The sequence below is a fragment of the Ascidiella aspersa genome, chromosome 4 (assembly GCF_963924565.1).
Source record: "Ascidiella aspersa chromosome 4, kaAscAspe10.2, whole genome shotgun sequence".
Classification (NCBI taxonomy): domain Eukaryota; kingdom Metazoa; phylum Chordata; class Ascidiacea; order Phlebobranchia; family Ascidiidae; genus Ascidiella; species Ascidiella aspersa.
The window spans coordinates 19,100,625-19,126,305 of NC_139450.1; the positions used below are offsets into that span (position 1 = coordinate 19,100,625).

The 25,681-nt window shown below is 33.8% G+C and overlaps 1 protein-coding gene across 1 annotated transcript in view; it reads left to right on the forward strand.

The window, feature by feature from the left end:
- LOC146148562 (multiple epidermal growth factor-like domains protein 8) overlaps positions 1 to 25,681 on the forward strand; it is a 59,956-nt gene that overhangs the window by 11,780 nt on the left and 22,495 nt on the right. The window contains exons 5-25 of the mRNA XM_083388068.1: positions 2,422 to 2,710; positions 3,538 to 4,520; positions 6,928 to 7,025; positions 8,664 to 8,824; positions 9,565 to 9,691; positions 10,683 to 10,803; positions 10,869 to 10,943; positions 11,021 to 11,220; positions 12,957 to 13,103; positions 13,944 to 14,145; positions 14,256 to 14,337; positions 15,324 to 15,459; positions 16,445 to 16,601; positions 16,764 to 16,882; positions 17,920 to 18,157; positions 18,487 to 18,679; positions 18,789 to 18,909; positions 21,178 to 21,368; positions 22,297 to 22,532; positions 23,448 to 23,641; positions 23,830 to 23,951. Coding sequence (XP_083244194.1) covers positions 2,422 to 2,710; positions 3,538 to 4,520; positions 6,928 to 7,025; positions 8,664 to 8,824; positions 9,565 to 9,691; positions 10,683 to 10,803; positions 10,869 to 10,943; positions 11,021 to 11,220; positions 12,957 to 13,103; positions 13,944 to 14,145; positions 14,256 to 14,337; positions 15,324 to 15,459; positions 16,445 to 16,601; positions 16,764 to 16,882; positions 17,920 to 18,157; positions 18,487 to 18,679; positions 18,789 to 18,909; positions 21,178 to 21,368; positions 22,297 to 22,532; positions 23,448 to 23,641; positions 23,830 to 23,951 — 4,192 coding nt within the window. The remainder of the gene's footprint in view (positions 1 to 2,421; positions 2,711 to 3,537; positions 4,521 to 6,927; positions 7,026 to 8,663; positions 8,825 to 9,564; positions 9,692 to 10,682; positions 10,804 to 10,868; positions 10,944 to 11,020; positions 11,221 to 12,956; positions 13,104 to 13,943; positions 14,146 to 14,255; positions 14,338 to 15,323; positions 15,460 to 16,444; positions 16,602 to 16,763; positions 16,883 to 17,919; positions 18,158 to 18,486; positions 18,680 to 18,788; positions 18,910 to 21,177; positions 21,369 to 22,296; positions 22,533 to 23,447; positions 23,642 to 23,829; positions 23,952 to 25,681) is intronic.

The following is a 25,681-nucleotide window of genomic DNA, read 5'->3' on the forward strand; positions in this document are numbered from 1 at the left end:
TAAAACTAATTGGAGCACTTTTTGTTCCGTACATAGGTCAAAAATTACTAATTTGGGCACTTTTTTTGGTCGTACGTAGCTAAAATAAAACTAATTTGGGCACTTTTTTGATCGTACATAGCTCAAACAAAACTAATTTGGGCACTTTTTTGTTCCATACGTAGCTCAGATAAACCTAATTTGGTCACTTTTTTGGTCGTACGTAGACCAAATAAAACTAATTTGGGCACTTTTTCGAAACTTTCGTGAAGCAAAAATGGGGTACATAAGGTATTATATGTAATAATCTTTGCAAAATAGTGATAATGTGGGCTTCAAAAGACGACTGGAGGTCAAATTTAAGTAAAAAAACAACTTTTATTTTATTTTTTTGCTTGCGCACTTCCGTGATAAAAAGTGCGCAAGTGCCCATAATTTTGCGCAAATGCGCAAAAACAAATGCGCTTAGCGGGAACACTGCCGTCAAGTAAATGCAAAAAAGACATAACGTCAGAAAGAAAATGCCACATTTTGCTTAACACTAGTTACTGGTCAAAAAAAAAGATAAATTAGTTGTAAATTTACAACCAAACTATTTATTCGCAAAGTTACCCAAACAAGAGGTAGTCCAACTGTGCGCCGCAGCACCTGTGTGGATAGTTTCAATTTTTTGCGTCGTTAATGGGTTTAATTCGTATCAAAAGTAACTATAGTAAAATATTTACTGTACATACATTTTTAAGGGTTTGGCTTTTTTACCGCTAAAAGGTAAGATACTACAATGACCCGCTTACAAAGGACTAACTGTTAATTGTATATCTGCTGTAGTTACACAAGTATATAGGCTATAATGTGAGAAATCGTAGCATTAGATACTGACAAATATTAGTATCCAATGATACTCTCCTTTAAACATATTGTCACCCAACACTGCAGTAACTGATTATAATTTTGTAATACAAACAACTTCTAAAATAACAAAAAGTAAATGTCCTATCGCTGTTGCATTGCATGTTTAACAAACTTTTCCAAAGGCGTCAACAACTGGGTTACCCATTTAAACTTAATATTGTTTACCCAAAAGTTAATAACGACAAATTTAAATAATAAACCTCATTAGCCTATAGTTGCAATTTTAGCAATAAACATCTTTGATTGTTTACAAGTCAATTAGAATGTGGACATTTTTTTCAAATGGGGCAAAAGAGTCTTATTTATGATAACTGCTTCGAACATGACCAGGAGCAAAGCGCCCTTTGAAATCTAAGTAAACAATCATCACAAAACTAAAACCGTGATTGCTGCGATGTTACATCATAAACATTGCACCTGGCATGGAAAACATGTTGGTGATTATTGTCGCCACCTCCTAATCACCGCTTAGTATTGTTGTTGCATTTAGCATCGCAAACAGGCCTGATAACGAAAGATATTTGATTGCTGAAATGAACAGACTTCCTAACTCTGTAGAGAAAACAGGTGTGTAAGCTACCACAATAGGCATTTAAAACAAAATTAATTTATTCTTCTCGATTTTTTTGTTATTAACTCATGTATAACATCATCGACGGAGAGTATTTTATAGCCTGGTGTACATTCATTTGCATTAAGACGGTTAAGTGCTCTTCACCGCAGGTCGCTCCATAGCATGTTTTTATTAGCTTCAATCTCGAAAAAAGAGCGCTCGGACGTGGCTGTTGTAACAGACAGAGTCATTGCACACTTTATACAATCGGCAAAATCCAACTACAAATATTACTAAGTTTCTTGCTAAGCATCGTTAATTTTGCTGACAACGAAGTGCAACAGTTTGTGATTGATACATCCCAGAGGCCATTCTGAAACTGCAATTCCATAGCGTTTCGCGTGCAGTTGAAATCAGGTGACTTGAATGCGTCAACGAGGTGTTGCATTTTCTAGCGACGAACAGACAGTTTTAAACATAATAATCGCCGTTTTCCGCGTCTATAATGCAGGAAACGTAAAATTCATGTCCTACGCCCCTACCCGATTGGGGGTGTTCGTACAACACCCCAAAACCCCTTAGGTGATTTAGGTTGCTAATCATGTGACACTTCCTTTGAAATGGTCACGCAATGTGCCTGGTATTTATTGAGAAAAATGGCACTAAGAATCATTTCGCTAGAAAACATGTGCTTAACAAAAGTTATCCTATACCAGCTAATTTGAAATAAACAGCAGAATTAACCATGCAGGCCTGGTTTATAGCATCAAGCTCAGCTCTAACTTTGTTTTTGCTTCAGATAGTTGTGTATCTCTGATGTCAACAAATGTATTGAACAGTATTTATTGTGTCTTTTATGGTGGTAGTTTGCAATTATTTCCTATTTCAATAAATATGCTAGGTCTTTAATATTTTGCAATTCTTGTTACCTTGTACTTACCAAATGATTTTTTGCTTTAACTAAAATATTTTAGCAGTGACAAAAGATGCAAGTGTAAAAATGGATACATTGGAGCAACTTGTGGAGTGAATGATAAAGGTTTAAACAGTGTCAACACATGGAGCATTGTTCACAACTATTCAGATGACCAAGTGACAACTCACCTCGCTGGCCATGCAGCAGTATTTGTTACACCCCATTTATGGATGTTTGGTGGTTACAATTTGACGGCTAATTGCGATGATTTACTCACATACAATTTTACAAGCAACCGGTGGTCACTTGTGCAAGTCGGGCACAAACCACCACCAAGATGTTTTCACACTGTAAGCTTGTAAATCATTGTGATTGTAATCATTGATGATTAGCAAGTGAACAAAGCTAATGGTGACCTCCTTGTAAGATGGAACTTTTTGTGCACAATCCCAACCAGATTTTTTTAGATTTGTTAATAGGCATAATACCTTGTATGTATTTTTTAATAAATAGATGTTTGCAATTTGCCTAGGGCATTCTGTATTTATTTAGAAGTGTACAAAACCCAAGGCCGTACATCACAGTGGTTTTCAAACTGGGGTAGTTCTGGAAATGCAAAAGAAAAACATTTTTTTTCAATACCTCAAACACAAATTGTATTAGCAAGTGCTTCTAATAATTAATAATAATTTAAGCTTTGCTATATATTTGTTTTTGTATTATACTGCTGGCCTAGCAGTTAATTTACAAGGGTTCAAATATGCCGATTCTTAAAAAGTTTGAGAACCACTGGCTCACATAAGATTTCATTTATGAGTGCTGGATGAACTGCTTTGCTGACTCCAGTAATTCTCTTTACCAAGTATTTCACCGGGATACCCAATTCTTTGGACTTAATTCAATAGTGATACAATATATTCAACAAAAAGTATACTTCAAAAATAAAATATTCAACAATGGACCCCACATAACTAATTAAATTTTATTTTATTTTGTTTTTATGTGTAATAAATTAATATGATTTTTATGGTTTTACCTACCAGTTATTACTGCTATTTGGATGAATTTTATAAAAAGCTTGTTTGGAAAAAGCTTTAATAGTCATTTTACTGTTTCAAACTATTTTTTATGTTAATTTGTTTCAGAAAAATAATTGATTTTCTTTGAATATTTTCAGTTGGATCATATCGGATACAATTTACATGATTATCTTGTTCTTTTTGGAGGTAAAATCAATCTCGGAAAATATAGTAATGAACTATGGATATACAATATATCTGAACATCGATGGTCAAATTTAAAAAATAGCCATTTTTTTCTCCCTCCACCTGTTTGTCAGCATTCTTCTTCTGTTGTTGAAATTTTGTCTGAAACTTATTTGTATATATTTGGTGGAACAACAGAAACATCTCTTGGAGATGCCTTCTCATCTGATTTGTTTCGCTACAGTTGGAAAACAAAGATTTGGCAGTTGATCAATTATGGTATATCTGGAGTTAGAAGATCAAAGTTAAGATTAGCAGGTCACAGTATGGTGTATGATAAACTCTCTCAAAGTCTAGTTGTTTTTGGTGGATTTCAAGGAATTCGTCTCTCACCTCGTTCTAACCACTTGTATGTTTATAGCATAACACACAATTATTGGTACACTTTGTTTGTTTCAAATGCTCCTTCGCCAAGGGCTTTTCACACAGGTAACATTGCTGGTCACTATATGATTATTTATGGTGGAAACACTCACAAACACAATGAAGATGAGTCATGTCATAATGACCAGTTATTTTTATATAATTTACGATGCCACCAATGGATTCAACCCTTGGCACCTGTTGCACCGAGTGGGCGATTTTTGCATGCCTCAGCTTCTAGTGGTCAAAATCTTTTGTTTGTTCATGGTGGATATAACGGAGCTATCTCTAATCAATTGTTTGTATACAAACTGCCAACTTTTGCCATATCATTATCTCCTGCAGTAGTGTGCCGTTTGTATACAGAGGAAGTGACTTGTCTTCAAGACAATCGTTGTGCTTGGTGCATGGAAAAGTATCTTTGTGTAAGTAAGGAAAACGAAAACAAAACTTGTAGTAAATTGAAGATATCACCATGCAATGGGGTTTGTGAAAAATTGGGTGGATGTCCAATATGCAGTACAATAAAAAGGTATTTTTTAGTAAATTACAATCTGTAATTAAGCTAAATGTAATTAATTGCTGTTATTCATGTAATTCTATTTGGAGATATTTACAATACTAATTTTATGTGTCCCTACAAGTTATGACAAACACAGCTATAAATTTTAGAAATATATATCGATTTGGTGGTGGTATTTTTGAATGAATATCAGGTGCTTATCAAGGGGTTATGAGGTCATTCCCTCCTAACCATAGTGCATTGTTCTTAAACTTTTAGTCCACAAACTAATTTTCTATTAGAGTAATAAAGTAATAGGAATAAGTTTGATAAATATGACTGTCAAATCATGAGCTATGTCTTACTTGTACATTTGGAACTGTATTTTGGATGAAGTTGGCTTATGTATTTGGTTTACGAGTGACAAGTTTAAGTTTTAATTGCAAATGTCCTGAATAATTACGTTGATACACATTCCTTTACGTTAGAAACAACTTGAATTGATACACAATTATATATTTTAAAAATGAACATCCTTTAGTAAAGAGTATGTTATTAGAAATTATTTAAATAAGGATATTTAAATATAATATGTTCAGTACCTAATTATCCAACTGCATAAGAATAAAAAAGTTTCAAAATAAATTTATTTGAGCTTCTCAAGAATAAATAAGTGCCCAAGTTGTATTATAAGAGCTTTAAGTAAATAAAAACTGTGCAGATTAATTTATTTTGATGTACGTTCGGATAAATAATGTGTCAATATTAGTTTTGTTTGAACCAAATGTGAATTAAAAGTTTGTATTTTCAAGCTTTGCGAGGATCAAAACTAATTACATTCAGCTATCAAGAACAGAGTACCAAAATAATTTTTTAAAGATTTGTGTGAATAAATAAAGTGCCGATTTAGGTCAGGTGCGAATTAGAAAAAAGTGACAAAAATAGTTATTGTGTAGCTATGTGGGAATTAAACAGTTCCCAAATTATTGTATTGAAGCTAAATTCAAATAAACAGATAAATAAATGAAAGAACAAAATGAGGTCCTATTGAAGAAAGCCTACAAGGAATGGTCATTTCAAACAGACAGACTTTGATATTTTATTATTTTTTTGAGTTAATAAATATAGTATTGTTTACAATAACTATATTTTTTACATCCGGTAAATTTTGTAGAATTTGCAAGATTTTTGTTACAGCAGAAGAAAGTAATGTGTCATGTTGATCGTTTATTTAAAGGGATGGCTGAAATCTAGCTACGTAATCTGCCAGTGACTTGACACCTATACATGTGGTAAAAAATTAGAGGAAACAATGGAGGTAAATGCACCCTGACGAATAACACCTTTTGAAAGAATATAGTTTAACTACACAATGCGCTTTGGTGCAATATATATCACCACACAATTACTTTCCTGGTAACACAACACAATACCTAACTGGCAATAGTGGCACCCACTATAACCCTCTGGCAAAATATACCACAACTGAACACCCCATCTAGTTGTAATTCCTTCTTTTTGAGACTGAGTAATTCTATTTGTATATTATTTTTTTAAACTTAATTACTATAAACATAGTAATTTTAATTGAATATGTAATTCAACTAATGTCATATAATTAACCAACTCTGATGTATATAGATGTAAACACATGTGTTGTAAATATATATTTAGATGTATTAAAAAAATGTTTGTTAACACTCTAAGATAGGGATGACGAAATTTTTCATTGCGCGAGTCACAAACACGACCTTAGGTCGTTTTAAGTGTTATTTTGTCTGGGTTGGTAGTTCAAGGTTTTTGGACAGTTTCCAAATTTGGAATCCCATGAATATTAAGAACCTAAATAGTTAGCAAATGCATTAGAATTTTATATGGGATTTCAGGAGTTCACCAGAAAGCTTTTCAGCATGGTTTAACCAGGGTCCTCAGAATTTTCAGTCTGCAAGCTCTTAATTTCCCTTGAAGGATCGCCACCCTTTACATTTTACAGCGATAAACGAAATGCTTTTAGTTGTCTGCTTTTCTGCAAGCGTTGAAGTGCAATTAATGTAGGCCTACTCGTCACTCCTAAAACACTTTTGCACAACCAACAGATTGGGTAGGTCTGATTTATTTATTGCTATTTAACAGAGAAATGTTTTTTTACATTTATCGATTCCTGAAAATGGTGGATAACATTTCTGTATTTCTAATCTAGTAAGACAAGTGTTTATTTAATATCTGTGGTGGGCCACTTCATGACTTGCGGGTCAGTGGTTCGCCATCCCTGCTCTGAGATATGATATGTTTTAACACAGTGTTACCACATGAAAAACATAGTTAAATATAAATCACCTTGTGATCATTACAAATGATTGTAAGTAAACATGACTAAGTTTCTTCAACAAATACATTATTTGTCGAATTGTAATTTTTTTCCTTTATTATATTGTAGATTTGTTATGAATTCTTCATACTCTTGGGATGCCCGTGATTGTGGGTGGTGTGTGGCAGATGCTAAATGCCACCCACTTGAAGAACCTGCATCAGCAAGTAAACAATTTATGTTCTATGTATATTTGTAATAAGCTATTTTTTGCACTCTTCATAAGGCTTGTTATTTGAATTGTTTTTGTCATGTTCTATATTGCATCACCAGGTTTAAAAAAATCTTATATACAATTTAACAAATTGTAAAAAAAAATGAATGGACTGGTTGAAACCTAAACTTATTAAGATTTTGTAAGTATAAGATGCTGTTCAAGACAAGTTGGTTATCATTACCTAGTTAACAGCCACTTGTGAGAAGGACTCAAGTCAAGTATTTTTGCCCCAAAGACTGCAAGTGATTTGAATACAGTTGAACTGAGGTCATTCAATGTCATAACAACACTTATGATCACTAGATGTAATGAAGTAGGCTTTGTATGTTGCCGAACATTGATTTGTTAAAACTTAAAATGTGGTGGTCCCCTGACACCTTTTTAAATGACTCGCAGTCCATTATAAAATAAAGAACAATTAAGAGAACAATAGATTTACTTTGAAAGCAATAATTTATTCCCAAAATCACTACAGGAAGTTTTTAAACCAAATTGACCTTAAATCGCTAATTGTAGTCCAACCTTGTTTTAAGGAGGGGCCTTTTTTATTCCTGTAAATCAGAAAAGTAATAACAAATTTATGTTTTAAAAATAGATCTGTGACATCTTGTCACCTAAAGTATATTGTTGTACCCGTGACGTTCATGTTATCAAGAATTGCTTTTATCTGTGGAAATGGTGCAAAGTTTCCACTGTAAAAACTCTTCTTACTTTTACCTTTGAGTGTACTGCATGAGTGCATTAAAAACTAGAGTTATTTGTTTCTTATTGTCTCTTTACATAGCTCAGTTTTATGGCAGTTGGTGCTAATACAAGGCACAAAACACAGTTAGGTTTATAACTCCGCCTGGAATCAAACTGCAAATATTAATATACAGTACCTGGCAGCAATGTAACCTCCATGTATAGCCGAAATTAAATTACCTATACAATTAAACTAAAGAAACAGCAGAGCCTATTGGTTGCGTACAGAAAAACTAGCACTTCGTTTTATTTATTGGTCTTAGTTTTCCCAAATAAAACCCACTAAATATGAGCATCAGAAACTGTGACAGAACAATGGATGTATGGTGCCCCCATGAGCCATGTCACAACTATTTTATTTCCTTTAATATTTCCAACATTCACCTTTTAGCTCATAGCTGTGCAGAAGATGTTTTTCAGCTATCTCTTTAGCTGAAACTCGTTTTGGTGCATATGCGTTGGAACAGGAGGCTTCATTTTCATTTTATTGCCAATTAAGAGCATAACTCGGCAATTTTAGTGTTTTAAAACCTCTTTGTGGACCCCAGGTTGAGAACCACTGATTTAGATGATGGCAGCCAGGCTGAGTGTTGCAATTGTGTAGTCTCGATAACTCTTTCAGGTTTAAAGGCAAATTGATTTCTTTTATGGCTGAACTAATTGCATTTTTTGACCTGCAAAATAAAAAAGTTGATTCAAAATGAGTTTTATATCACTTAGAAATAGATTTTAACATTGTATGCATTAATAATGACCTTCACCACAACAAAGGATAACTGGTTTAAATTCAATAAAATTGTAGATTTTCCTTGTCTGTTTGACATATTAATTTGTATTTTTCTAGGCCTTTGTCAATATGGTGTCACTGAAAGTGGTATGCCATGGTGGGGTGTTTCCAATAATGTAATGATCAACAACACATCATTGTGTTTAAAAAACAATATACCACCTGGATTTAATGTGGAGACATTTTATGCTAGTGATGCTTCAGTTTCTCCTGACGAGGTATTTATTTTCAATTTCATGTGCAATTTAAACAATGTAAAAATATCTAAATTATTTAATGAATTTAATTATTCTAGTTGCAACATGTTGATTCAGTTTACTTAAAATGACTGCCAAAAAGCCACATTTAGCCGATGGGTTCTTTACATTATTGTAAACAAGGTGTTACACAATACTTTGTTCATTAGTTAAACATGTGCTGTAGTCCAGTGTTTCCCAACCTTTTTTCTAAGCGACTAAAAATTTAGAAAAACATTAAACATGGTAAATCTCGTGACCCAAGCCTCTTCTGTTGAGGATCAAGGATTTAAAAAAAATATTTATAGAACCTTAAGAAATTTGCTGTTTTCGGTCAAAATCGTGGCCAAATGTTCAAATTTAAATATTCACTTAGAGGCAGTGAGTGCAAAGCACTAAAAAATTGTGTTCATTAGGTTTAAATTGTCAAACTTTTTATTTGAATGAGACATGACATATTATTTATTTATTGAGATGTTTTGCTCAGCTAGTTGTAAGCCATTTACTCCAACGGCTGCATAGTTTAACAACTAACATTGAATAAGTTTGCACCAAGAAAAAAAACATATAATGCATTGATCTTGTTCGAAGTTGTAGAGGTATAAATTAGAAATTGGTAGGACAAGATGATTCACAGATTTGTGCGAAGCATATCATCTTCCTTCGTTTCTCTGGTGCAATACTTATTGCAGTTTATATTTACCATAATTTGCTGCTTTTAGGTGAACTTTTTTCAGGGGAGACTGGAATTTAAAAAAGATCATGTGGAATATCCATCATCAATAAAAGTTCAAGGTTTTCTTCATATCCTTAAATCAATTTCAAGATTGCAGTTTACAGTTATAGGAGGTGAGAATTTCATAGTCATAGTTTATGACTCAAATCAGGGACGTATCCAAAAATCCAGAAATTTGTTGGTTAGAATTTGCAATTTAAAGAATTTCCCTATTTTGTGTCTGACAGTAATGAAAAATGACAACCTAAAGTATTGACTGGTATAACATAATAAAATAGTGACTGAAGTGATCGGGAATGACTTCGAAATCAGTAAATTTAACAAAAAAGTGTTGGTTCTGGCAAAGTCTTCTCTATGTTTTTCCAAACTTCTTTGAATTTATTTTATGTCCGGCTCATGTTATGTATATTAAATGTGCCGTTAAAAAAAAACACTAAAAACAGTTTTACTTGTGTTGACCATGAGATTTATACTGTTTTGTTTTAGAATTATATTAAAAAAGTCAAACGATCCAATTTTAAGTCCCAAGTCTTTTTGCCCCAAAGACTTCAAGTGATTTGAATACAGTTTAACTGCAGTCATTCAATGTCATAACAACACTCATGATCACTGTATGTTATGCAGCTGGTTTATACCAATAATTTTTTAGGTGGTAGTAGGGTTAAAACATTTAGAGCAGTGGTTCTCAACCTTTTCTAAAAATTGTATGTGGCGGTCCCCTGACATCTTTTAGATGACTCGCACTCTTTTATAAATGAAGAACAATCAACAGAACAATAGAGTTACTTTGAAAGCAATATTTTATTCCCAAATCGGTACAGTAAGTTTTAAAATTAAATTGTTAAATCAGTAACTGGAGTTCAAATGGGTTTGGGGGAAACCTTCGCGCTTCTTAAATTCCTAAATCAGAAAAAGTAGTGAGAAGTTTATTTTTAAAAATAGAAATGTGACAGCTTGTCACCTTAAGCACTATTACGGGGGAACATAAAAATATTTACCTAGATCCTAGTTTTTGGTATTTACAACGTGATAATTGCAAGAATGGTAAGTGGAAGATTTTGGTAATAACTTTTTTGTCATTATTTATATCAATATTTATTTTAGGTGTTGGAGATTTGTACTTAAGCTCTGATAGTTCACCATCTAATATCACATTGCATATAACCGTTGGAAATATTTCAGGTGATAATACAAAAAAAGTGATTTTGACATCGACAAATAAGAAGTAAGTAAAGTGTTAATGTATATTTTTTTGCCTTTAATTATGTTTTCCCTATGTTTTATTTTTAGGTTATATTACAAAATTACATTTAAGTTTTCCAGTAAGAAAGGTGGAAAATTTACAGTATCCTGGAAAACCCAAAGGTATTTTTCATTTGCTTGTTTCTAAGTTTATAAAGTTTTTCAATTAAACTGTTGTTGTTTTATTTTTATTTTTTTAGAAACTCCGACATGTTTCAATCAATTAACTATGAATTTTTGGAACCATACCACTCACCCATAACTGCAAATGATTGTAATTTTTATACGTCCTGTTTGGCATGTGTTGCTGATTTGTCTTGTGCCTGGTGTTCAAGTCTTTCTATTTGTTTACCTAAGAATTATTTTGCCGATCAAAAAAATTTGCACTGTCTGAAGCAAGGTTGGATAAGTTTTCATATAATATAACAGTTTTTTTGACATAATTTTGTTTTGTTTTTTGCTTCTTTGCTTCAATATTATATACAGTAAGCATAGATTTATTTACAAAAAACTTTGTTTCCAAAAAGTAATAAATGAATATGGCAAAAAACAGTGGTACGGTGAAATAACAGCAAAATATGTTTTGCAGCATATTTAGACTTCTAAATGTTTCCTGTATTAAACCATAAACTCTAAGATTTTTGAGAGCGGATTGTAAACCAGTGGTCTGCAAACTTTTCGTAGCGGCCCAAAGTACTCTTTTTGGATCTATTGAAGGCCCACTACATAAAAACCACTTAGAAAACAGTGTCAGAATATAAGTTTTAAGTTGGAGGTATTAGAATTAGAAACTATTGTTTTTCTCAAACAAACTCATGCGCAAATATGAAGCTAAAATTCAGTTTAATTAGTTTTAAAATAGCAAAACTTCAATTAAAAGTATATGCAAGACATATGGCACATTAAAGGATACAAAAATGAGTCACACGACGAAAGAAATTATAGAATATCGCTTTTTGGCTGAATAGATTTCAAAGTAATTTAAGAAACATGGTTTGATTTTAGTTGGCGTACCGCTTACCTTAGACGTGTACTTAAAGCATAAAACATTGACATTACATCATCTCCACCACCCGCAATCACGTAAAACGTTCGCACGTAACAAGAAGAAATGCACTACGTTAATCTTGGTTTGGATTAATGTGTCTAAGTTCACAGAAAAGGTGAAATGTTACAAGGTGCCTTGATGCTGGAAAACGCTGACATGCCATAATGTAAAACATACTATAAAACGAAGAAGATACAAGCAAGGCGCAAAAGAAATTGCGTTTACATATAGTTAAAGTTTGCAAAATATATCTAGTTTTGACAGGCACTCTCATGGCCACATTTGGCAAACGGGCCTGAACCACGCATAGACAATATAAAAATTCTTAGCCACACCAATTTTTCAGTGCAACAAATGTAGGGCTATCACACAACCCAGAACTACATGATAACACTAAACTATTCAAAAGTAAATTGCGGCCCACTAAAAATGGCTCTGTGGCCCACATTTGGGACGCAGCCCACAGTTTGCCGACCACTGGTTTATACTATGAACTTTGGTGTGGTGAAATTAAAAAATATATGTTGTGATTCTCAATTGGGGATCCAAAGCTCATTGTGCCCCTTAACAATATTTTAGCAGCCCTGAGTGGTATTCAAAAATTAAATCATTTCCTTTTGTAAAAGTCTTAATATTTCATTATATTTAAATCCTTTTGACATTGAATCTTAATAAAATTACTTTTGTTACTGATAAACAACCAATAAAGCTTGCAAAATATGACACAGTAATTAATGAAATGTTCAAGCATATAGAACATAAACCTTTTATAACATCATGTAGAATCAATAAAACTGAAATGCGTCAAAATGCCCATGTCTATCATGTGAGATAACGCAATTGCACAGTTTGGCAGCGCATAACATAAAGCAGTATAAAATATAAATTTTATTTCAGATAAAATTAGTAATGGTGTTGCACTAATGACAGCATATAGGGCAAAAGTGATTTTAATGTTTTGGAAAGTTTTTAATATTTTTGTGCATACATTTTACCCAGCCTACAGCAGGGAAATTTTCAATATTTTTGTGCATACATTTTACCCAGCCTGTCTACAACAGTTACATGTTTTGTTTATAACTACTTAGATTCCTTAAACACTGTTTTCGGTGGTGTTTCCTTGGAACCAAGTTCATGCTCTGCATGTTCAGATTACATCTCCTGCATTCCTTGTGTAAAAACAGGTTCATGTGAATGGAATGGTCGGAGGTGTGTTGGAAAAAGAATTGTTCCAGGTTATACTTGCTTACTGTTAGACTTTTGCAGAACAATATAGTTTTAATACTAAAGTCATAATAGATATTTGTGTAAATCAACTTTTACTGTTGAAAACTAGATATGGGTGGGATTTGCTATCAAGGGGAGATTGTGGTTTTCAATTATATTCTTAAAGTCATAGTGAAATTCAATTTTGATAATGAATTTCAAAGCCGAAACTTGCAGTTTGCAGATATCTTCTGCAGCATTCAAACCATAACTGTGTGGAGATTGCGGCTACTTGAGTCGCTATTTATCCAAGACTGTAGCCCCTAATTGAACGTTGACACCTTAGTAACACCGCTAAACCCGTTCAACACCTGAAGATGCTAATTAACACTCCGACGATTAAAACTCAGAATGATAACATTTGCGTCTCACCTTTTTATAATTAATGCTTTAATTTACTTTTCAGTCACATTAACTGAAGATGAAACAAGTTTGTATCAAAACGTTTTAATCAAGATGATTTCAATGTACTCTACCTTTTTGGCTTTGAAATTCATTATCAGGCTACATTACAGCTTGGTGCATCGTTTACCCAAATTCCATTTTATTTTTCCAGGGAACAAACAATTACTCAAGTGTAGTAATATCAATAGTGCACCAGAAACATTTAGACTCGGTGATCCCAGTTTGGTTGTACATTGTGAATTCAATATCACCACAGGCTAGTTATTTCTTAGCCTGCCCATCATTAATTGACTGATTCTTAGTCTGCCAAAGGCTAAATCATAGTTGTTGTCCAATTTTGGTTTGTCTGACTATATAGTAATAAACTTTTCTTAGACTTTGTAAATTAACGTGTTGTGTAACAGGTGTGGCCATCCAAACCCAACAAGATTGTCCTGTTCATTGCTCATTACGGAGTTCTTGCAGTGAATGTCTAACCGGGTTTGGTGATGAGCAATGCTTGTGGTGTGTTCAGGCTCAGAGGTGTTTTGGATTGTCCCAACAGATTCCCTACAATGTTTTTGGCCAGTGTGCTTTGCCTGTAACAGATAAACTAAAGTGTGTCAAGTAGGTTATTTCGAAATATAATATCATAACTTATGATTTACTTTGCATCGACTGTGTACTTTCTTCCTAGGTAGTACTTTGTTAAATTAATATTTTTTGCCTTATTTCAGCTGCTCTGAGATAAAAAGTTGCAAGCTGTGTCTGAAAAGTTTTCAGTGTGGTTGGTGTAGCAATTCATCCAATGCACTGCAGGTAATGTGAGTTTGAAGTATTTAGGTTGTTCAGGCCAAGGGAACTTTAGGGGTGTTTTTTTCAAAGGGGGTTCTACTAGAGTCTGTGAAGTGTGATTGTTTTTTATTAGCTTTTCTTTTTATGAAGGTACTTGATCATTGGTGTCGCCAGTCACTTGTTTTTGGTCTTTTACTGACGACCGGTGGAACTCTAATCAATTACTTTTGCCAGTTTAAAATGCAAATCTCTTGAAAATGCTTAGTTGATATTTTTGGCATATCAAAAGGACAAAAACTTTAAGAATGTCGAACAAAAACAAGATGCGGATTATTTTGGAAATTGTTGAATTAACAGTTTAGTTGAAATACAAGGCAAAAAGAATTACAAAAAATTAACAAAGAACCATCATGTTATGTAAATATAAAATGCAAATTACCACCGAAAACTACACAGCAAAAACTGTTCAATACATTTGTCTAAATCTGAGATTCACAACTATCTAATTAAAGCAAAATCGAAGTTCTATGAATCTAATGCGTTGAACATATATTGTATATTGCTCTAATGTAAATATAATACAGTTAAAATTGTGTTTGATGTAATTCAAAACTAAATTTTGATTAAATTTTAAACTAAACAACAATTTTAACAAGTTTATTATAGCTTTTGTTAAATTTGTAATGATGTTTAGGCATTTTGTAAACAATTTGATTTGGAATAATTTTGGTCTTTAATGTGTAAATTTTAACAAGAATTGGCCATTATTTTTTACTTTTGGAAACTTCGCTTTTCAACACTAAGACAAAAAGTACAAAATGTTCTTTCTAATAATTATTATAGGCTAGCTTTGCTTTTCAAAAATCTGAACAGCCTGCTTAACTTTTGGAAAAATCCTTTGTAGGCTGACTGATTTTGGTAAGGCTGGCCAACCCAGTTTACTAATATTATTGTTTTATGATTTTAAATTAACTGAGCAAATATTGTGTGATTTTGATCTTTTTATTTAGGGCAAGTGCTTACATGGGAGGTTTAAAACACCACAAAATCCTGATCAATGTGTCACTGAGCTGGATAAGAAGTCCCTTACATCACCCTGGCAGTGGAACTATAACAAGTGTCCGGATTATGACGAATGCAATTTAGGTAAGTTTTCTTATGTGAATGTTTTTAACATTAAGATATATTTATTACTTTCCAATAAAAGTTCCTGAACTACAATCTTTATAACTCTTAATTTTGAAAGTTATCTAACCTTCAAGCCTTAAAATTCCTAGAAAGATTTGTTTTATTCTTAATATGAAAAATAATAGTGCGGTGCCTATGTTGTGTTTTATTTATCTATTTTCCTATATACATTGTCAATGTACAAAAATGGGCTGCAGTCTTGGATAGAATATTAAACAGTGACAGTATATCTACCTATTCCACAACTGAAGGTGTCAATTGATGCATTTTCCCAGAGTTAGAATTTTGTTTCACCCTATAAGTAAACATTAAATGCATGGTATTCAGCAAATCTAACTTATGATGATAGTACTAGTATGTATGAAAATGTCTTCCTTAAGATGATGTTGATTTATTTGACTTGTTTGGCTTGGCCATTCTTATTTAAGCGCATTAGTATTTTCTAAGACACTGCACTCAAAAATAAGCACAAATCTTAAAAATAAGCGTTCAGCCGTGCGTATCTGCAATAGTTAACAACTATGTAGCCTAGCCAGTGCTGTAATTTTATTTACTATGCCTAACTTTATATCTGAACCAAAAAGTATCGTGAGATTTCATGTTGTAAAAACAATATAAAGGGTAAAAGAAACAAAATTATAATAAAATATCGTTAACTAAAAGTACTTCGACCTACTGATACCTTGTGGAGTTTGTTTGGGCTCATTGTTAGGGATTTAGGCACTGAACTGTCAGCAAAAATGTGTATACATAACAGGTATAAAATATTGCAGTTAGCTCAATGTATTGCACTAAACAAAATAAATAATGGGTAGGTGGCCTGTACACACAATTCTGTTAGTTATCTGGTCCATTGTGTAAAGAGTTTGGTTACCCCTATGCTTAACTAAATATGATTTTTCAGTTGGAAATTACTTTCGAATCTTTACATTTATTCTTTTAGAATGGCCTGTTGGAAGAGCTCTGCATAATTGCAGTAACAATGCAACTTGCACAAACACAAATGATTCTTTCTTGTGCACTTGTAATGAAGGCTTTAGTGGAGATGGGGTCAACTGCCACCAGGTGTGCCGCCAAAAGTGCCTAAACGGAATCTGCAGGTAATCATAGCTGTTAGTTGTCTAAACTATTTTCAAAAAAAAAATTGATTCAATTGTAGCCACATAACATTTTAACTTTTACCTACTTCCACATAGTGACGTCCTATGTGCATATTCACTGATTTTTATAAAGTTGTAATTTCTCTATTATGGTATGTGCAGCGGAAAACCAGACTACAGATGTATTTGCAATCTTGGGTGGACATCTGACCAAGATAGTGAAGTAGCTTGCAACGTAGATTGCCAGTGCAACTTTCACAGTACATGCATTACTGGCATTGGTGAGTCGCCTGCTATAGCTGTTTGCTGCATACTTTTTTAAAGCAGAAGTCGTTGTGGTTTTAGGATTCCGTACAAATAAAATGTTATATTTAACGTTTGCACAATGTTATCACCAGTTTGATCGATGTCATGTTGCATAAAAAACAATCCGGGTAATAATTGAATTCAAATTTTCACTCGCCAGTCGACAGGTGTCTTCAAATCAGTACTCGGCGGAACAAAATTTCAGTCACAAAAATATTTTTAATGTTTTCTTCGAATTTTGGCCTTACGTGAATTGTTCGTTTAATACATTTTGGGTAAATGGAATTACGTGATATAACCTAGTTCATGTTTTTTAGGAAAAATCTCGCGCCCACACAAATAAACATGGACTAAACTAACATCACTATTTTGGTTCTAGAACTATATTGGTTTTAGTTCCGACTTTTTAACTGCTCAAAACCCTTATAATAAGGCACAAAAATATACCATATAACAGCAAGACAGCATGCAAATTGATACTCCGCTATGCTAAGCTGATTCTTGAATTATGGGAGATAAAATTGTTTTAATAGAGCCATCTTGTAACACGTTAAATTTTTAATTTTAACAGAGGGTGTGTTGAACTTGTCAACTTTATCGGAAAAATTATGTTGTTTTTTTATTATGTAATGTACACGGCATTATTTTTCTCTCAAGAAACATTGCACAACAAATCAGGTGTTTAATTTAGTAAATACCCGGTTCCTACTGCACCTAGTGACCACCTCGTTGGTTTATTACACTACTGAATGTACAAATGTTTACCAATTGTGAAGTACAAAAAGTTTCCCTATTGTGCATTTTGCCAGTGCGTTTTTTAGTTTAGACGTGTAGGTTAGCGTCTCGATAATAATCGAGAAGTTACAGGATAAAACATTAACTTGTATTATTAAATAATAACTTGAGCAAATAAATAGATTTTAACAGCAACTCGAGCTGGTTTTAACCGGTGTTAAACTTTGGGCCTTTAATCTGTGTTTTAACTATCAATATCTAAGTTTGTTAATTTTAGGTGTTTGTGATCGATGCCACAACAATACCCAAGGCAAGTATTGTGATACATGCCAGGGTGGCTTTTACAATGTGGCTTTACCTGGCAACAGAACAACTTGCCATCCATGTTCATGCAATGGACATGGCGACACGTCAGTTGGCATCTGTGATGTAAAATCAGGATATTGTTCTTGCCTCCACAATACCACTGGCATGTTTTGTCAGAGCTGCCAGCCTGGATTTTACGGAGATGCAAGGTAAATACATATTTTTTTAAATTGTTACAATCTTTTTTAAACCATTGGCTAGCAAACTTTTATACCACGCAAGTCGATTAGATGCCGCTTCCGCATAGGACCCCGTAGGAGTCATTGACTCCAGATTGGGAACCACTGCATGGCACTGATCTATGACAGTGTTTTATTGATGAATAAAATTATCTGAAGTACTATGTATTGTATGAGTATTGATTTTAATGTGTGAGTAATTATTGTATTTTGATGGAAGGCTTTTGTTTTTTTGCAATGGCTTTTGTTCGCTTGTATTTTTTTTATATTTTATTCCTGCGACTCACCCTTGCTTGCAGAAGCGGCGGGAAGTGCTACCGGTCGTGCGATGGCCGCGTCGTGTTGCCTAAATGGCAAGATTCTGGAGCTTTTGGGGCTTGGCGAATTTCTGGTAATGGCATTATATATTGCTTTTGGTTGGTAACAGCACCCACGCACCGTCATACCATTAAGTTGACCATCAGACCAGACAACATTAATGTCGATTGTTCTGTAAGTATACTAACGTACCAATCTTACACAATAAATTACGTGTAAAACAAATTAGTAGAAATGACATAAAGTTTGATGCAATTTATCTAACTTTAGTATTTTGTGTCAGAATAATCATGTTTTCGTGTACGACGGGATTCCGAGTGACGATATTTCATCTGCAACACAGTTGGCTGCATTATGTGGCACCGGTGGTTGGGAAGAATCTGTGGAGCTATTTGCAAGTTCAGGTGATGAGTCTGATGACACGTTTGCTCAGATCCTTGCAGTTAGTTTTTGAACTACAGAAACTAAAATAGAAAAAAAATCTTTGCAATTTTCTTGAAGAAACCAGCAATTCGAAATATATATAGTTTTTTGTCAATGTGTGTTTCAAACGAGACAATTTGTAGGTTTTGTGGTAATCGATTTAACTAACAGTTTTCTTTGTAAAACGTGTTGTTTAGAAGCATTTTGTGTTACAAACGGTTAAGCAGGGGCGCACATATGATATTCGTGCAACTGAAAATGGGTCTGACATTCAAGAAGAAGACGACGAAGCGTTCGTTTGTTGGGTGTAAAAGTCCGCAGGGCGTTTCAAACTAACAACAATAAGTTGTAACAAAAATACTTCAGGGAAACAGGATAAATTTAATCGTTAGAATAGTTTATGGTGTAATTAAAATAGGGCCACTAGCGCTCGATGTTATATTCATATTTTAAAAAACGCACAGAATTTATGATATGACAGACTAAGTTCTCGAAACTTTTTTGTGGATGGTTGTACGGTATGCACGGCGCCTTTAGGCTGAAAAGAATTTCCTAAAATGCAAAAATGTTAGCTATACAATAACTAATAGCAAACCGCAAAAAAATACGTTGTTGAAATAGTCAAACAATATGATGGCTTCATCGTGCCAAGTTTGTGAAATTAGTGGACGTCCGGGTAATTTACACGGGGGGTCGTAGGTTGTCCAACCCTGATTTAAATGCACATGTCTTGTCCGTTGTTTTTTTACAACTTATTTGAACCTTATTGGAAGTCGGAGGATAGCAAAAACAGAAGAAACTGACTGGACAGCAAATTTTCCGATAAGCCTAAAATAAGTTTACGAAAAACGCCACATCTTTCGATATATTTAAGTAAGACATGTGCTACGCTCTTTAATACCAAGTTTGGGAATCTAAAACCATGATTTACATGGCCTTTTTTACTTGGGGGCGCACCTAGAGACGTATGAAAACGTTGGCGGCGCACCTTGCGAGCGAAGCAAGCGCGAAATTTTTGAGGTGTACCGATATTTCTCTTAAATTGTCTGCTTTTTTTATTTTAGTGGGTTTTATAGTTGCATATCTTTAAAGGGACTTCCAGCCTTTGAGACTAAAAACGTTATTTTGTACATTAAAGTCGTATTCCGATTAATTTTGGACTTATTTCGACATGTTTTTTCCTTTCGTTCGCGGCGCACCTAGCAGCCTTCCATGGCGCACCAGTGCGCCGCGGCACACCGGTTGAGAAACGCTGGTGTAGAAGAAAGCTTGGTTTGCAGCACGCTATTGCATTGGGTAGGCATTGTTGTTATTAGAAAAAATCATTTAACTTTCTTGCAGTGGCACCGACTGATAATATTGTATTGGGATGTTGCCGTAATGGTACTTTTAATATTGAATATAAGCAGTAGTTTTTGGTATTTTTTCCCTAATTTTACATAGTTCAAACTGTGATGTCATAATGACACTGTATCATCAAGTTACAGGTTAATGTTTTATGCTTGTAGATTTAAGTGAACATATGTGACCACTGATAAATTTTTATGATAAATTTTAAATTATACCCAATTTATAGCAACTTTTGTTAATTTGGTCAAATTGTCCATTTTGTTACCCTTATTATATTCGTTTATATGAGATCAGTCTTGAGTGTTTATCAGCATTTTGACTTTTGTAGCCGTTAAAAAATATGGAGGACGTCATTGTGACGTTATAGACATAATATTTTTTCGGGGTAGTTCCTGGCACGTTCCTCGTCATGAATCGAAAAAAAATACCTTCTGTTGCAAGTTTGATTTTTTACCTCTTACTGGCTTAATGCTTCTTTCTACTTATTTTAAATTAGCCGCATGGCCAGGCTTTTTACCTATCTTGCAAAAGCGTCGTTTGGCCAACAACAATTTAAAATGTTGCCTGATTAATCAAGTGGTAAGAAGCAATCAGGCGCTACGCTTAGCTAAGCACGTTTCACAACCACTTATCTCTCAAGGGAAGCCCATTGAAGGGAACCAGGCATACAAAGTGAAGCTAATTAACAACCTTCTAATCGATTGGAAAACTTGTTTCAAATTGTGTTTCGTTCGCTAGTTCCTTGTAGTGCTTGCTTGCGCCTCCTCCGCCTTATATATTAGATAACTATATATGTAATATGTGTGTTTCACTTTTTAAACTTTCACGTACGTCGTACAATTTTGTTGTTTTGTTTGTATTTCTACTACTCCAATGATAAACGTCTGTCTCATTTGCAGGTTACCTTACAGTTGTGTACGAGACATCAATAACTGACGATCAGTCGCTTGGCTTTAATGCCACCTACATTAGCATTCCTCCTTCGAAATATGATGGCGATACAAGCACAAACGGTTCAGCTGAAAGTTGTGCCTCACCGATGAATTTCGATTGCCCCAGAAACTGTTCCCATCGAGGCGCTTGCATAAATGTAAGTGACAAGTGTATATTGTTAGATTTCGAAAGGTTTAAGACGGTGGACGGCGAAACTCAAATCAATTAATACAAGATTCGAAAAACGTAAAAAAACATTGAACTACGACAAATGCACTAAAACAAGTATTTTTTGTGATTTAGTGTGTACGAATTGTGCGCATTCTTGAAGTATTACCACGTTCAGTAAACTTAAGTTAAATTTTGAAGTGGTTTTCTGTCTTGGCACTTTAACTTTAGCAACATTTGAAAGCTCGTAAAGTCGCGCTAAAGAAGTGGTTCTCAATGGGCAATATATATAGGGTTTTAAAAATTAAAAAAATTGGGAAATTCGTAGGTTTGCTAATTACCGCGAATTGCGAACAAACAAATGTTTGATATAAACACAGGTCATTGATTTTGTCCTGCATTGAGAGTCTTTCCATACGATGTTTGGTGATATATTTCTAACGGTACTATGCGTTTGTCACGTTCCTGGCGACTCTCACACTACTCGTAACGTTGGGAACCTAATGTTAATAAAAAACCTACTAAAATAAAACAACTCGGGATGCACAAAAACCGATGATTTTGTAAGTGCTGTTTTGCACAGCTTTTGCTTGATGTGTTATACGCCTCTTTTCCGCCAAATTGCAGTAAGTAGCGTACATATCCTAGATAACACCGGAAGATTTGGTAGCACATGTAGTAATCATTCCAGTATACTATTGGAACCTGCAGCAGGACGTGGGTATTAATGTTTAAATAAGTTGTCAAAATCTCAACGCAGAATTAAATCATTCGAGACATACCCTGCTAGAACGTACATTTCTCGATCTAAACCCAGTTTTACCCAACTCATATTTGTGACCTATGTGTATTTGTTACAGTGTGTATTTATAGTAAAGAGATCTAATACACTGTCATACTTATCGTTTTAACTTTAGGGCCTGTGCCAATGCTCGGCAAACTTTGCTGGTGTTAACTGCGAGATCGCGGTAAACAAAATATTGCAAGCCAGTTACTGGCAACGTGAGTGGCACCCCACTCTGCACCAGCTATCTGGCCAGTCGTTGCTTAACACGCCACCTCCGCTATATGGCAGTTCTATGGTCACGGTTGGTAGCAAGCTATGGTTGTTTGGAGGCTACGAAGCCATCGGACCTACCAACGATTTATTTAGGTAGGTAGACTATATTTGTATTATTGTTTGGCGAAAATTGAATTGTTTGAAAGGCAATATGTTTTTAAATATGTCACAAAATCGCGTAATAACGTACAATAAAACAAGTAACCAGAAGAAACCTGCTCTGATTATTCGATAACGTTTGCATAAACACAAAGCTTCCAATTTTAAGAGCTATGGCCCCGCGATGTTTTGACTTGGATATTTAACTAAAAACTTAGAGCATTCTTTTAAACTAGGACTTTTCGAGTTATTATAAAAAAATGTAATTTTTCTATAGTCTTGACGCACTCTTGACGCAATGGCCATACACACCAAAGCATAAAACATTGTTGCGAAGTACGAAAATGCATTTATTAAATTCAAGTTAGTATAACCTATAGGCGCTATAGTTATTGCTCTCAAGCACTGTTATAAATTCTTGTTAGCTAATCAATGAAAAAATTACAATTATTCAGATAAAGTTTTTAAAACAAAGGACATGATCCTTGTGTTCCCGCCCATATTCTCCCCTAACTCACATCAGAATACAGTAAATGGTTCTCATTTATTTACTAGACAATTTTTTTAAAGCAGTGTTTTTACGATATGTATTTTGCCCGCTTATGCTATTTTACAAAACAACGAAATCGATGTGCATTGCGAGGTTGCTGTAAGATTTGAAAACAAATCAATAACTTTGTAGTTGACTTGGTAATCGAACAACTTCGACGCTGTACATTACTTTTCAAATATTGCTTACTAAAGCTCACTACTCAAATTTCGCTAATAAATGTCACAAAAAACGCCACCAAACTTTTATTATTGCAATATATATCCCAATTCGTTGTAAAGGTGAATTACATTTATGTAAACGAAAGTTTACATCAGTTGATTTCAAATCCTAAAAAATATTTTTATGGAATTAATCAGCTATGACGTTTCTGGAGGGATTTGGTTAAAGTTTACGTATATCGCTGCACCCGCGCCGAGATATTTTCATGCGGCGACGAGCCACAACGACACGTCAATGTTCGTGTTTGGTGGTTTCACCAAAAATTTGGGAACTTCCGACGAACTTTGGATATTCGACAAAACCAATCTCGGTAGCCCGAAGAAACTGACAAGTAGGAACACTTTGTATTTCTGTTGAATCGAGTTGTACAATAAAATGAACATACACAGTAAAGTTTCTAATATTTATTGAAATAGACATCATTAAAATGTTTTACACCGTGTTGACAATTTACTTCATTAAAAACACCTCATTTCCGTATTTTCCTTATCCTTACTAATATTACCTTATCGTTTAAAGGTTTGGAGACTTTTTCGACGAGCAATCATCCTCCTGCATTGGCGGGCCACACTCTGACAGCTTGCAAAGACCTGTTGCTTCTTGTTGGTGGCTACTCTTTTAAAAATGAATTGAATCGAAAAGTAAGTAAACCTAATTATGCACTATACTATTGATGTTCTATTGTTGCGCTGAATGTGTAATTTTAGAAATCACTTTGACCCTTGCAAGATAAATGTCGACCTCGATTTCAATTTGTCATCAGTCACAACAGAAAAGTTTAGCAAGAACCAATAAAATTAACGTAAAAAGAAATTAATAAAACATTAAAAATCATTTGTAACGATTAATTTTGATTGTTTTATGTATTTCTTTCTACTTAGCTATATTTTTTAATTCTTCTTACAAAGAAATTACACAAAGTTTTACTTAGAAAACTACTTACAATCAATCAGTAAAATTTCAATACGTAATTCACAATACATGGATATTCACAAAACTTTTAAAGAATTTATATTTTGCTGACGACACACTTCTGTGGATGACACACAATAATATTTCCACCTTAAAAGAATCTTTAAATGCAAAAATGGTTAAAATAGATAAAGGAATGTGAACTAATAAATTATTTATCATTAAACTAAAAAAAAAAAGTTCATAATATTTTCTAAGGCCAAAACCAAAACTAAATTCCAAATACTTATCTACAAAGTTAAAATAGAACGAGCAGAAACAATAAAATACCTGGGAGTTACAATTGACAAAAAGTTGTCATGGTATCCTCACATCCAGCAAGTTTCCAAAAAAAGTATTAAAGTTGCTGGGGTTCTCGCAAGACTGCGTCACTTTGTCCAGTTGCAACACTCAAAACAGTTTATTGTGCATTGGTTTATACTTTATACAAATCTTTTATATGATATTTTTACATGGGGCTGTGTTAACAAAACTACCCTTCATCCTTTAGTTATTATGCAAAGTAGACTTAATAGAGGAGTAAAACTCATCACAAATAGTCCATTTCGTAGCTCCATGAATCCACTCTATAGCAAAACCCAAATATTGAAGTTATCTGATAAACATTATTACGTTGAATTGGCCAAGTTTATGTATTTATTTATTTCAAAGTTGTTACCAGATATTTTCCAAACCTCTTTTATTGCTACATCTGACATACACGCATACAACACCAGACGCCTTGCAAAAGGGCAATATTACTTACCCAAAATGTTAACAACACGTGGTCAGCAAACACTGAAGTATGCAGGTATTATGGATAACATTCCTGAAAATATTAAAATATGAAGCTTTATTGGTGTCAAACGTTGAATGAAACAACCACTTTTAAGCGAATATGCTACTTGAAACTAACCTGTGTTTTATGTATAATTGTGTATGTACACACGTGACATTGTTTGCAAACAATGTGATTGCGAGTGGCTCGCTTCGGATTCACCTTTGCCTTTTGCCCTTGTTTATTGTTTCATTTTTCGCCAAACATAGTTTGCATTGCCAACCTTATGATTTTTTGCTTTAATCATCTTTCTTATCGTTGATATTTGCTATTTTCTTTTGTAACCTGAATTCCTTCTTCAGGGTCAACTGACACCATTTTTTGGTGCTTCGTTGATCCTTTGCTACTGTGTTATCAGACTAGTGTTTACTGTTACGTTGTTATTTGAGATATACTGGCGATGCTTTCATTGGCGAAATATATATTTATATTTTAACAAAAGTGTCTGGCCTGAATTACGAGCTTTGCTAAATATTTCAATGTTATACTAAACTGTTCCGAAGTTTTAAACATGATTAATATTTATATTTTTTATATTTTAGGAAAATATTATAGTTAATCTACCTCTACCATGAACCCTTT